Source organism: Pelodiscus sinensis, chromosome 1 (genome assembly GCF_052426305.1).
Source record: "Pelodiscus sinensis isolate ZL-2025 chromosome 1, ASM5242630v1, whole genome shotgun sequence".
NCBI lineage: Eukaryota > Metazoa > Chordata > Testudines > Trionychidae > Pelodiscus > Pelodiscus sinensis.
The window spans coordinates 211,854,760-211,868,023 of NC_143052.1; the positions used below are offsets into that span (position 1 = coordinate 211,854,760).

Here is a 13,264-nt window from a genome sequence, read left to right on the forward strand (position 1 = left end):
ATAGGATTCATAAAAAAATATATTTTTTTTACATTTTTCTTGTATTTAGTTAGATTGCATTCTATACAAAGTTATTCCAAATTGTACATAAAGCTCCAGAAGATTATTTTAAACATTATAACTAGAAGACAAGTTAAAAGTGATGACATTAAAAATTACTTACCGCTTTATCCTTTTGAAACTGCTGTGGAACAACTCTTTCATTCTTTCTTCTATCTTATTTAGAAGCTGTAAGAAACATGCAAGATGTTGAATTTATTAAGGTCAGAAATACTCTTCCCCACCCACAATACAGTAACTTGAAATAGAATTAAATTAGGCGCAAGAAGCATCTCCCTGTGATGTCTATACAGCTGGGTCGAGGCCCCATCCAGGCCCCAAACTCTTAGAGTATGTCTCTACCCACATCTGGCCTGTGTAAGCTGATTTGGGCAGGTCAGGCTCAAGCTGCAGTGAGGGCTCTAGGATCCTGCGAGGTAAGGATTCCTGAGTCAGGACACCTACATCTCCCTATATCACAACCCGAGGCCCCCAGCCCAACTCAGCTGGCCTGAGTCAGCCTTGCAGGGCTGAAATCTTGCAGTACGATATTCAGGCTTGAAATTTTACAGTCCCGCAAATCTGAGCCAACTGAACCAGTCAGCCACAGCTGTATAGACCTGGGCTTTTACTCATTGGGTACATCTATAAAGCTAGCTCAGATTTGCAGGGCTGTAAAACCTGAGTTACAACTAGTCTCTATACTGCATCCTAGCAACCCAGATTTCCTAGAACTAGGGTGGGCAAGAGAGCCTCTGCAAGATGGATCTGGCTCACCAAGAGGGTTGATCCAGCCCACAGATGCCCTGCCACTTCCCTGCCCCCAGGTGAATCAGGGTCTCTTCCCCTGCCAGGAGCACATGGCACTTAAGAGTGAACCGCCAGCTAATCAGCTGGAGGTTCACTCTACGCATTGTGTGCCCCTTGCAGGATGGGGGCAGGCAGTGAGAGACTTTGTACACTCCCCCACCCCCAGACCCTAACTGACCTGGGGGTGGGAAGAGGAACCACACCAAGTCTTCTCCTGCCCCAGAGGGAACCGCCAGCTGTTCAGAACAGCTGGTGGTTGCAGGTGAGCGGGGAGAATAACTTCACATGCGCCCCCACACCCTGCAGGCCAATCAGGGTATGTGGGTGGGGGAGCATAGAGGTGTCCTGGCCCCACCCCTTCCGCCTTCCCAGTATGTGGTTGCTCTAGCCATTGGTTCATGGTGCAGCATGGGAAACCTGGACTGATCACCACACCTGACTGCTGAGAGGACAAAAAGTTGGACAAAGCTGAGCGTGGAATTCCTTTGATGGAATCCCAAAGCATAAGTCCAGTAGGGGTGTGCCTACTCTGCAAAACAACAGGACTCAGACCCTGAATCGTGGCTTACCCCAGGCTTGGACTCTCTGCACTCCCCATGGGATCCTGAGATCCAGATCCAAGCCCCACATTAGCACAATTTGTGTTTAGATGGAAGGAAAGGGTAGGCTTGAGCCTGAATCTGAATGAGGTCAGTAACACACATTACTTCTGGGGTGCCTGGGTAGGAGCTTTACGGGACTCTTGGCCAGGTAGCCAAGCCAGTCGTTCCCTTCTGGGTTTCCCCCTGGGGTTCATCTGATTCCTTGCAGAGCTCTGGGGCATGGGTAGATTCTGCCTAATGCTTCAGCAGCCACTCCCTTCTCTGGGCTTCCCCCATGCTGACTGCAGCTTCCTCTTTGTCAAGCATGACGAGCATGGCCACTTTAGTGCATGGACTCCACCCTGGCCCAGGTCCTATCAGTGCAATATTTTCACACCCTGTTAGATTGGGTATCTGAAGAGACAAGTAAGGAGACATAGCCTTTCACTTGTAAATTACCAATACAGATCTGGTCAACGTTACGACGACATGAAACCAATGTGAAGTTGGCCCAATTCCTAGTGAATAGTATCCAAATTACAGCAGCTACAATCACAATTGGGACATTGTGTTGGCAGTATCAGCCTGGAGGCCAAGGATCAAATGAACATATAGAGGCTCTCTCGCTGCATAAAAAAGTAGCCGATTCTCCAACATAACTTTAAGACATAGCGTGTGGAAGTTTCCACTACCACTAAGCAGTGTCACATCCAAATGATGGCTATGAGGCACTTCCTTTGAAAAGCTCTCCCATCTAACTTGGATGCTAAGTTAAGCGCATGAAGCTTGATAAGTGTGCTTTGAGAAGGCTAGTTGTATACTTACATGATCAATTTCATCTCTGCCGTTCATATCATCACTGTAGCTTTGCAGATCCACCAATACTAATCCATGAGGGTAAATTCTCAGATTGGAAAAACTACGAAGCAAAGTTGCAGTGATTAGGATTTCATTTATTAATATCTTTGTAATTTACCAAGAGGAAAAAACATATTTCTTAATATATTGAAATTCTGAAGACTCATTTTGCCGGCTTGACAATCATCAAATAGTTTTCTACCTCCATTCCTTTCTTAAAGTCACTGAACAACAAACAGAGCTGGCAAGGGCATGCCAGCAACTCCTTAAAGATTGTGCAACTAATCTTAAAAAAAACACACTATAGCCGTTTATAAAACCAGGCATTAAAACCAACACACATACGAGAGAAAATGCACTGCCTATCAGTCTCTATTCTTTGAAATAGGAAAATCTATTTAGAGAATTAAATGTTTGAAAATAAGTTTCAGAAAATGATTAGCTATTCCCTTTCCTTTCACTTTAAGAGAAGTTAAAGAAAGTATCATATCCAACTCTTGCAGTCAGCTTTCATGTTAACAGATTAATGACTATTGATAAGAAATAAAAAGCGTATTTTATGATGGGAGGTGCAGAGGAGGGAACAGACGGAACAGCCCACCACACTCAATTAATTGACAAAACAAGTACTAAATAAGAGTGGGTAACTAATTTCTGTAAGCTTAATTTCTGGAAACTTTTTTAAAGTGATTAAAATTTCCAATAATTTTAGCTTTAAAGTGATTACCCTAAAAACAAAAAGGGGAGAAACAACAGATGACATGCATTGAATCAACATCAAAAAAACCCAAACGACGCACGACCATTTGCTCTATTTTAGAGGCCATCCATCGGCCATTTTGCTTTGGATATCAGCATGCTGCAACTGACGGGTTCGTTTTGATTTATTCCAGAGGTGGGAAACTTTTTTGGGTTGAGGGCTGCTGACCCACAGAAAACAAAAAAAATCAGTCAAGGGCCACACACAAGAGAGAAGCAAAAATACCAACACCCTCATTCACGTGGCCCCTCAGTGAGAAGAACAACATGCCCCCACATTTCCCTCACACACCAGAGCCTGAGGGGGCCCAAACTAGTAGATTCTGTGTGCTCCAGCCCCACAGGAAGGGAGGTGTGTGTGTGGGGGGAGGGGGAAGACCTGGAGCACTAGTGCTGGGGGAGTGTTCACCAGCAGTGTTCCCAGATGATTTGCATAGTGCCCATAGCCAGCAGCATGTGTTTCTACTAGTGATGCACATTGCACGTGCTTTTGGTGCACATAAAGCATATTCCCTATTTTTTCCATGCACGTGCAGAATAAATGTTATGTACACTAAGTCACGTGTGGATGTGCGCCAAACATGCTGCTAGCTGTGGACACTGTGTTAATCAGCTGGGTCTGTGGTCCCCAACCCGGTGCCCGCTGGGCCCTTTACGTGCGCCCGCGGAGCAATCTGGGCTGGCCCCGCCCCCAGGCATGCGCCAGGTACCAGCCCCGGGCGTATGGCCAGCCCCGGCGAACCTGGGCAGCCGGTGCCGACCTCGGGCGTGCGGCGCATGGTTGGCCCCGCCCCCAGTTACGTGGCCTGTGAGCGGCCCCGCCCCCAGGCGCCCGGCAGCCCCAAAACGTTGGGGACCACTGAGCTGGGTGGTCATCCAAGCTCACAACTTACAGAGAACACTGCTGACAAAGTGGGTCTTTGCCTGTGAAAGCTTATACCCAAATAGATCTGTTAGTCTTTAATGTGCCACATGAATCCTCATTATTTTGTAGATGCAAACTAACACAGCTCCTCCTCTGAGACTTACAAAAAGAGAAAAACACTACAGTATCTTCTATAAAGTACTTTAAAAATATGCAGATATATAGATTTCCCTTTGAAACAGGTGATTTCAGAAACAGTCCAGCTAAGACCTTTCTCGTTAACATTTAAGACTAACTAGGAGACATGTTTAAACTAATAGAATTTAAACCAAGATTCTCCAATGCCATTGGATCAGTCTTTTTCTTCCTACTATCTAGTACATTATTTCTGCATAATAAGCAATCTGCTATTTCTGTTTGATGGAGCAAAGCAGAAAAACTGTGATGTGATAGATTAATGTTTATCTAGACTTATAAAATCATCTTAGTCACTAGAATGGTGTCTATCACTTAAACACTGTGGGTCTGTCTATACAGCAACGTTATTTTGAAATAACTTAGTCTGAGTCTACACAGCAGACAGTTATTTCAAAATAATGTCAAGCTGGAAAACCTTACTCTGACTCCTGTAACCCTCATTGTACGAAGATTAAGAGAAGTGGAAGGAAGAGTGCTCTATTTCGAACTAAGTGCTGTGTAGATGCTTCCAATTTTGAAATAAGCGACGCAATTGACGTAGCTCAATTTGAGTAGCTTATTTCGAGTTAAGCCCTGCCCTGTAGACCGCCCTGTGACATTAACACTCTGTTAGGAGAAAAGGCACTCCCGGATACTTTGTTCTAATAATAATGGTTTGGTTCTTACTTCTGTATCAACACAATGATAAAATGTTAGCAACAATGTCCAATACAGCAAATTAGTTATAAGCACATTCAGTGCATTGATGGACAAGAGCAATAGCAGTGAATAATACACTAAGATTTCCTCTGGCTTTCCAGAAATATGTACAGTAGGTAAAGCCAACTGAGTTATGACACTTATTTTTAAAGCTATGGCTGCCACTACAATTGAGCTTTATCTGTACTCTCCAGCTATTCTTCAACTTCATCATCTTTTCCTCCCAGCCATTCTTATATGGCAGACCCAACCCATCAGAATGCCTCCCTATATTACTTTGACAGCCCTGAGCACTTCACCAACATTAATTCCTGGGGATACAAGCTGGTGTTTTTGCAAAGTTCAACATGCTATAGCATTGCTATGTACACAAACACTATAAAAGCAGCATCAAAGCCAACAAACTCTGGAGTGGTTTTTGTTACATGACTGAGATGCCTAGTATCTGGTGGAGATGGACTCTAGTAAAGCAAGATTTGCTGGAGTATAAGCAAGTGTTCAGCTACCAGAAACGGATAACTCCTCAAGTCATAGAGGAGATTTATTTATATATAAAAGTTATAAGTTAAGAATGTAGAGATGGTCAAAATCTTTTGACATTCAGGATTGTGAGCCACGTCAAGAAAGAAACATTAAAAAAAATCCTGAAATCATTTGTGATCTTTTCCACAAACCAGCTATATACATAGCTGCCATTACTGTTCTCTAGCCTTTTTAACCCTTTCTCTTGTTCTGTTTCTTATGGTTCTCTGTACACGACAGAAGAAACCCTGGCTGGTTAGTCAAGCATTGATGAAAAAGAATGCATGACAACTTTTTCCAACAGCTGGACACCCTTCACTACAGAAAGGGATTTTAATAAAGCATGCTTGCCCAAGCATGCTATAGACTAGCTCTATATGTATGTACAATGGCTTCAGTACAAGAGACCATATGGTTTTTGATCAAATACTTGAACAGTAAAGTACTCCATTGGATTCAGACCAAGCCCTAGCCACCACCCATATTTCTAGAACATGTCACTAGAGGGCACTCTTACTGTTCTGTACTAAACCTGTGTTTCAACACTGGTTCCAGAAATGCCGCACTAACAAATGTGTCATTTCCAAAATTTATCCCCAGACTGTAATAACTGGAGGAGTTTCATCTGTCATTAGTCAATTATTACAGTAAAACTCCATTGGTCCGGCATCTGACGGTCCGGAACCATCAGGAACCCGGAAGTGCTCCTCAGCCGGACCATTGAAGCTGCTCTGCTCCCAGCTCCCCCTATTCAGCCGCTGCTAAAACTGACCAGCGGCTGAATCGGGGAAGCCGGAAGCAGAGCAGCTAGGGCGCTGCCGGGTAGGTCCCCTAGCGCTGCCCCTGGGGGCTGCGGGACCAACCCAGCAGCACCCCAGGTGTCCTGATTCACCCGCTGCTGAAATTGACCAGCGGCTGATTCCAGGAAGCCCGAGGCAGAGCTGCTCTGCCTCAGGCTTCCTGGAGTCAGCTCTTGGTCAATTTCAGCAGCAGCTGACTTGGGGACGCCTGGGGCAGAGCAGCTGGGGTGCTACCGGGTTGATCCAGTAGCGCCGAGGAGCAGCGGTGCGGGACCAACCCAGCAGCACCCCAGCTGCTCTGCCCCAGGCGTCCCCGAGTCAGCCACTGCTGAAATTGACCAAGAGCTGACTCCAGGAAGCCCGGGGCAGAGCAGCTCTGCTTCGGGCTTCCTGGAGTCAGCTGCTGATCAGTATCAGCAAAGTCTGACTTGGGGATGCCTGAGGCAGAGCAGCTGGGGTGCTGCCGGGTTGATCCAGTAGCGCCAAGGAGCGGCGCTGTGGGACCAACCCAGCAGCACCCCAGCTACTCTGCCCCAGGTGTCCCCAAGAACAGCTGGGGTGCTGCCTGGTTGGTCTCGCCGCGCCAAGGGTTGGCGTTACCCTGACTAACCCGGCAGCAACCCAGCTGCTCTGCCCCAGGTGTCTCCGATTCAGCCGCTGCTGGTCAGTTTCAGCAGCAGCTGAATCAGGGACACCTGGGGCAGAGCCGGACTATTGGAAGGGGGGGCTATGAGGGGTCTGGGGTGGTACCCCACCCCCACCCCAGACCCCTCATAGCCCCCCCTTCCGATAGTACGGCATATCTGATAATCCGGCACCCCCTGGGTCCCAAAGGTGCTGGATTATCGGAAGTTTACTGTAATTTGGATAGTTATCTCCTGTACCCAAATTCCCCCTGTAATTTCAATTTCCAGTCCTGAAGTGAGACATTGTATAGATCTGGGTTCCCAAACTTTTTGACACAGGGACCAGTAAATCCATTCACAAACTTCTGGAGGACCGGTAATGTTCATTTGCATATTCATTAATCAAATGATAAATGTTCAAATAAGTTTTCTGGTTCTCCCAAAAACCCCAGTGCCAGCTTTAGCAAAGCTTGATATGGTCACCCACAATATTCTTGACAGCAAGTTAAGGAATATGGATTGGATAAATGGACTGTAAGACAGACAGAATGCTGGTTAGACCAGGGTTTGTCAAACTTTTTACTTTAGTTGGAACTCTTTTTTTTTTCAGTACAGGCAGTCCCCGGGTTACGTACAAGATAGGGACTGTAGGTTTGTTCTTAAGTTGAATTTGTATGTAAGTCGGAACTGGTACATATTGTAGGGGAAACTCTAGCCAAACATTTCTCCAGGGCTCAGTTTTATTCTCCCACACCTCACTTCCCTCAGTCCTTTATTCGCAAGCTGAGGTGTCTGCTGAGAAAAGCCGCTCCGCGTCTCCCTGGTCTGCTGGGGAGGGACGCTAGCTTCGCGTCTCCCGGGTCTGCTGGGGGGAAGCAGCTAGTGCAGATTTGCCTCACCCCGTTTGTAAGTAGGGATCCGATGTAAGTCGGATCCATGTAACCCGGGGACTGCCTGTACTGTTTTTTGCAGCCCAAAAATATAAACACATAAAAAACAAACTGAGAAAATACCAGACATATAACATGTCTGGTATTTTCTCATTAGGTAAGTATTATTATTACTAGATGTATCAGTTTGTAGTTTCGAACTGCCTGGCTGGTAAATGTGCTCAGGCTGCACGAGTGTGTCTGCCAGACAGACAGTTCGCAACTACTCAAGAGGGGTGTTGGGAAGAGGGGGGACACACAATAGAATCCTTTTGCTTCACCCCAGAATCTCCTGGCACCTGCACCTTTCCTTAGCCCTGCACCCTCCTGGTGCCTCCCCCCTTCCATTACTGCCCCTGCCCCCTTTTTTCCTGATACCCACCCCCTCACCACTCTCTGCCCCATTCCCCTCCTGCCCCTCTGTGCCCTCACACATGCCTTGCTCCATCCCCACCTTTCTCATGCCCACCCCTTCTTTCAAGCCTTCTCTCAGCACCTCCCCCTCCAGCCCCCAATGCCCCTCTCCTCCTCTCCTCTCCCAGCATCACCCTGTCCCCTCTCCCACTGACACCTCCCCTCCTACCCTTTCCCTCATTTTCTGCACTTGGCCCCCTGGCATTTGTCTCTCCTGCATCCTGTCCCTTCCCAAGCCCCTTCTCCTTCTCCCCCTCCGTACAAGCCCCTCCCGCCCCCGCACAAGCCCTTCCCTTCCCCGCCACCGCCGCCTCTCCTCCCCACCCCCGCCGCAGCCACACAAGCCCATTCTCTGCCTTCTGCCTTCCACGTTGCGGGGCCGGAGACCGCGCTCAGGCCCCGGAGGCCAAACCTGGAGGCAGCCCCACAATCTGCCTCCAAAGAGTTTTAAAATCCCAGGCCGTGACGTCACGTCATGCCCAGGCGTCCTCCCCGCCCATGTGCAACGCCACACATGGGCAGCAGCAGCTGGCGAGGAGGAGCCGCACACAGCAGGGACAGGCCACGGCCCGCTCTAGGCAGAGCCGGGTGAGAGACCCAGCTCCACATATTGGTGGAGCAGAGCCCTCAGCTCTGTAACTCGCTGGCACTTCCGGGTTCAGGGGTGCGGGGCCCAATTCGAGTGATTCAGTCGAACCAGCCTAAAGCCGGCCCGGCCAGCAGCCACCAGGCACGCTGAGGCCCAGTATTTTTTTCCCGCGGCCCATAGTTTGGGAAACGCTGGTATAGATGTATTACAGTATGCTGAGACACACTATAATGGCAAGGTTATTTTACAACAGATATCAGAATATAAAGCAGATACTTTTCTAGACTTACGTGGATTTTATCTGGGTATTATTTAAACTGTTACTACAGGATCTTTAGGCTTTATGCGAGTGGAAGATTGCAGTCAAGCCTCCTTTCTTCCTGCAACTAGTATCTGAACAGTGCAAAGAGTCCATAATTCAAGCTGTAAATCTTCTTCTAAACAGAAGACAGTCTGAACCTTTTTCTAAATGCAAGTTGCACCAGTTTAAATGAAGTCAGTTTCTTATCTGCTTAGCTACCAATGGAAACCCTTATTGGTTAATGATTTACTTGTTTACTACATTAAGTTCAAACCAATTTAATTTGGACCACATCAGTATAATTGAGCAGGTCTGAAAACATATATATCAAAATACTGTAATTCATATGTTTAGAAAAACACCTACTAACAACAGTCTGGGCAACAACACGGCAAGGGTGCAGACATTAGACTTCTTAGCTTCCCCAGTAAATAAGACTCGGCAAAATAAAAAACAGTTGTTATGCATTTCTATTCAAAGCTCGTCCTCTCTCCTCATGTCAGTGTTCTCTTACTACTAGTTTAATCTACCAGTTTCCATGAGCACTGACTAGCTTGAACACACAACCTCTAACCAGTATGCTTCATACAGCTTGCACCGGAAATTTGAGATATCCTGCGCCCAAGACATTTGATAGCGCAGTGAGAGATCACACTGGATGACTGCCATGAAAACCTGCACAGTTTTACTGAATTGCTAGCATTGAGTCGGTTTAGAAAATACTATAGAAAAGGAAACAATTTTTTGCCACTAATTTTAAATTGGTGAGACAACCAGAAGAACATAATTAGCTCAATGGGCTACAGTGCTTTCATTTGAAGGTTGGTTTTTATTTGTTTTTGAATCTGACACACTCACTAATGTAATCCCACCGCAGTCAGAAAATTACTGAGAAACAAATTAGAATAGTATCTAACCCAGTCTCTTGTTACCACATCCCATCAACTCAGTCCATCACTAGGAGCTATATCTAAAGCTCACTGAAATCAAAGGAAAACATTTCAGCAACTTCAAATGGTCTTGTGTCAGACCTGTAGTTGCACACATTAGTGGAGAACTTTTCAAGGTGTTATTTCTAAAATCAGTATTTTTTTAGGTTGAAATATGGATTAATGCTGGAGTTTAAATGTTATAAATTCTAAAAAACAAGACTAATTTTTACATTAATAAGATTAGTGGAAAATAGTCAATTTTAGATGGTACTTCACTATTTAAAAATGTTAGAGCAGTCCACTGGAGGAATGCTGCATATATAAAATAGTCTGGCCTGTTCGTTTTATTTAACAGAAGCAACACATTTTCCATCTTTCAGAGTAAGAAGAAAACTCTTGAGTCTTTATTGAGTAAAACTGTGTGTCACCCTCCTCTTTCCCCCATAGTGCAGCCAAAAAAAAGGAACTCTTGTTTTTGTTGTGGAGGTCTTCAGTGTGTCTGGAGCTCTCTCAACCTTTAACTGAAGGGGATAAGGATGCTGAATCTTTTGCAAAGTGATGTATTATATCAAGGGAGTAGGGTTTTCTTGTTTTATTTATTATTGAGATTTGACATTCAGGTCTTGCCTATGTTGGATGTCTTGTCCAGACTTCTACAAGGGTAGACTATTGGAAGACATCAGTTCATCAGGCTCAGGAAGTGACTTATTTATACCACTTGATGCTGTGGGATAGCAATTTGGGGTCAAGAGTTTAATTAACTCCTGTTTTATTAAAAATAACCCAAAGGAGTTTACTTTGCTAAAGATTCAGCATTCTTATCCCTTCATTTAAAGGTTGAGAGAGATCCAGTCACACTGGAGACCTCCACAACAAAAACAGAGTTCCTTTTTTTGGCAGAACTATGGGGGAGAGAGGAGGGTGACACCCCTATTTCAGGCCTTCTTTGCTTATTATACAACATCCTAAATGTTTTCCTGGCCAGGTCATTTAGGCATTCCTCACAATAGGAGAGGGGACAGAAACCACTCTCTGGGGCATCCTAATTAAGACATTTGGATGTTACTATTTTAATAACTCAAACTTTGAACATCTACTAACATTTTCCACCAGACCTCAGAGCATTTAACAAATGTGAATGAATGCCAACACTCCTGCATAGCAGGTCTTTTAATCATAAAGATGGGAAAATTAAGGCATTTAAGAAAAATACTCAACATTATTCCTTCTGATCCTAGGCTGATTCTGAGGGTAAACCACACAATTTATAGCCTGAGCCCAGTCTATACCACAGACCAATCGTGGTATAACTACATTACTCAAGGGTATGAAAAATCCTCACCCCTGAGCAACAAAGTTACATAGTGCTACCCTCCATGTACACTCCCAGTACTATAACAATGGGAGAGCTTCTCCTGACGACATAGCTATCACCTCTCATGGCGGTGAATTAACTACATAGACAGGAGACATTCTCCCATAGGCATAGGAGTGTTTCTAGTTAAGTGCTGCAGCTGCACTGCTATAGCACTGTACATGAAGACAAGCCCTGAAACAAAGGTTTGGAGAGTGTCCAGACTAGCCTTTTTAAGGAGGAGTCAGATGAGATAAAAAAAATCCTTCACCTTTGTGCTGTAGGCCAACACAGAATCCTAATCTACAGAACAACCAGCATAGTTGACACAAAGTCACACAGGCATAATGAAATCAAATGCCAATAAAATCACAGTGCTGTGCATTCCAAGGCTGAACAGAGGTTTAAAAACTGTGAAGGTCACAGCTTCCTAGAGAAGCATCTCATCAGTTGTTTTTTTTCCAATGAGAGAGAGGGATTTGCTTTTAACTTTTAAACAGCTGTGCATACAGACCAGGAGCAAGGATTTAAAGCAACCCTTCCTCCACTCCCCACATACACCACCCACCCAGGCATCACCTGCAATTGTCAAGTTTACCCACATACACTATCAAAGCTGCCAGCAGAAGACAAGATGCAGTATTAGTTTACCTGGCACCATCAATTAAAAACAATTTTTTTTCAGGTATTCTCTTTAGTATACCTCTTGCCTCAAATTCCTCCTTCAATTTTAAAGGTTTACATATTTTAAATCATTATTTTCTTGCCTAGTTGTTGTATGAAAGGTGAAAGCACACGTACACGAAGTACAAATACAGTGAAAGTGCAGTAATTGTCATGCGCAGCCAGTAATGAGTCTGTAACAATACTTCAGGTAGAAATTCGCTGCTTCACACAAGGCATCCTTTTAAAAGTGAATGCAATTTACATAAGTGATTTTAAAGGTATTCATTAGACAGTTACAAATAATGCTGAAGTCACACAATGAACTTGTGAGAGCTGTGGTGCATTTGCCCAGTTCAATGTTTGGTCAATGAGGCTGGTTCAGCAAAGAAAATATTCATTCACACCACTACTGACAATGATTTGATTGGTTAAAGTGGGCAGTGTCTTACCTCAATGTGGGGTGCGAATGGTTATTTGCCCTTCGTTCGTGTTAACAAAATGATTAGAGAATGTTTTTCAAAAGTGAGCCTTCTTCAGTTAGGTTGTTTGTCAGAGAAAATCATGAATTAAATGGGCCAGGCACAGTTGCCAAATGTGACTTTTGCTAGCTTAACTACATACAAAGAAGAACACGGCTCTGTTATTTTGGTAATGACAACAGGAAAGTGTGGCTTAATCCTCGAATCAACTCTGATTCTTTTAATAGCTACAGCTTTCCAAAGGACTGTTCACATAATGTCTTTGTCAGACAAATTTTTGTCGACAGCAATGGTAATGATCTGAATCCCTTATACACTACAACTAAAGAGTAGCACACTCATTTTACAGAGTGTATTGTATACACAGTGTTTAACAATGTATTTGTGAGTTGTTCAAAACATTTTTAGCATTTTTGCATGTAGCCCTGCATTAGTCCAGCTTTCTTTGCCTGGTTAAGGGCATAGATAAGTACTGAAACTACCCAAGCAATTACTTTTAATATTAAGGCTGGCTATTCTCCTGTTCTTCCCTCCCCCACCCCCAGCTTCACCTCCCACTGAGTGTGGAGAGTTCAGCATGGCTAACAAGACTCAGCCATGAAGCATAAAAACTCCTCATTCAGGCCCACAAAGAGGAGATGTCGTTTAGCCAGGCCTTAATATCACAGTTGCAGTGTTTTCTACCAAAGCCAAAATAGTTTTGCTGAGTAAATAACTCCAGCCACCGCCTATGAAGTAATATGAAGGTCTTTTGACAAAGGTCAAACTCCCATTGCATGACAGAGCAACGTGAAACGTTGCTAACTGTAAATCTAAAGCTCCAGGGGGTAGCCGAGTTAGTCT

General features: G+C 44.7%; 1 protein-coding gene across 1 annotated transcript in view; it reads right to left on the reverse strand.

Annotated features, from left to right (window-relative positions):
* The window catches only part of SMS (spermine synthase), a 67,143-nt gene that overhangs the window by 25,690 nt on the left and 28,189 nt on the right, over window positions 1-13,264 (reverse strand). Inside the window, exons 3-4 of the mRNA XM_075913321.2 lie at window positions 2,256-2,349; window positions 164-228 (exon numbers count right to left, since the gene is read on the reverse strand). Of these exons, the coding sequence (XP_075769436.1) occupies window positions 164-228; window positions 2,256-2,349 (159 nt within the window). The remainder of the gene's footprint in view (window positions 1-163; window positions 229-2,255; window positions 2,350-13,264) is intronic.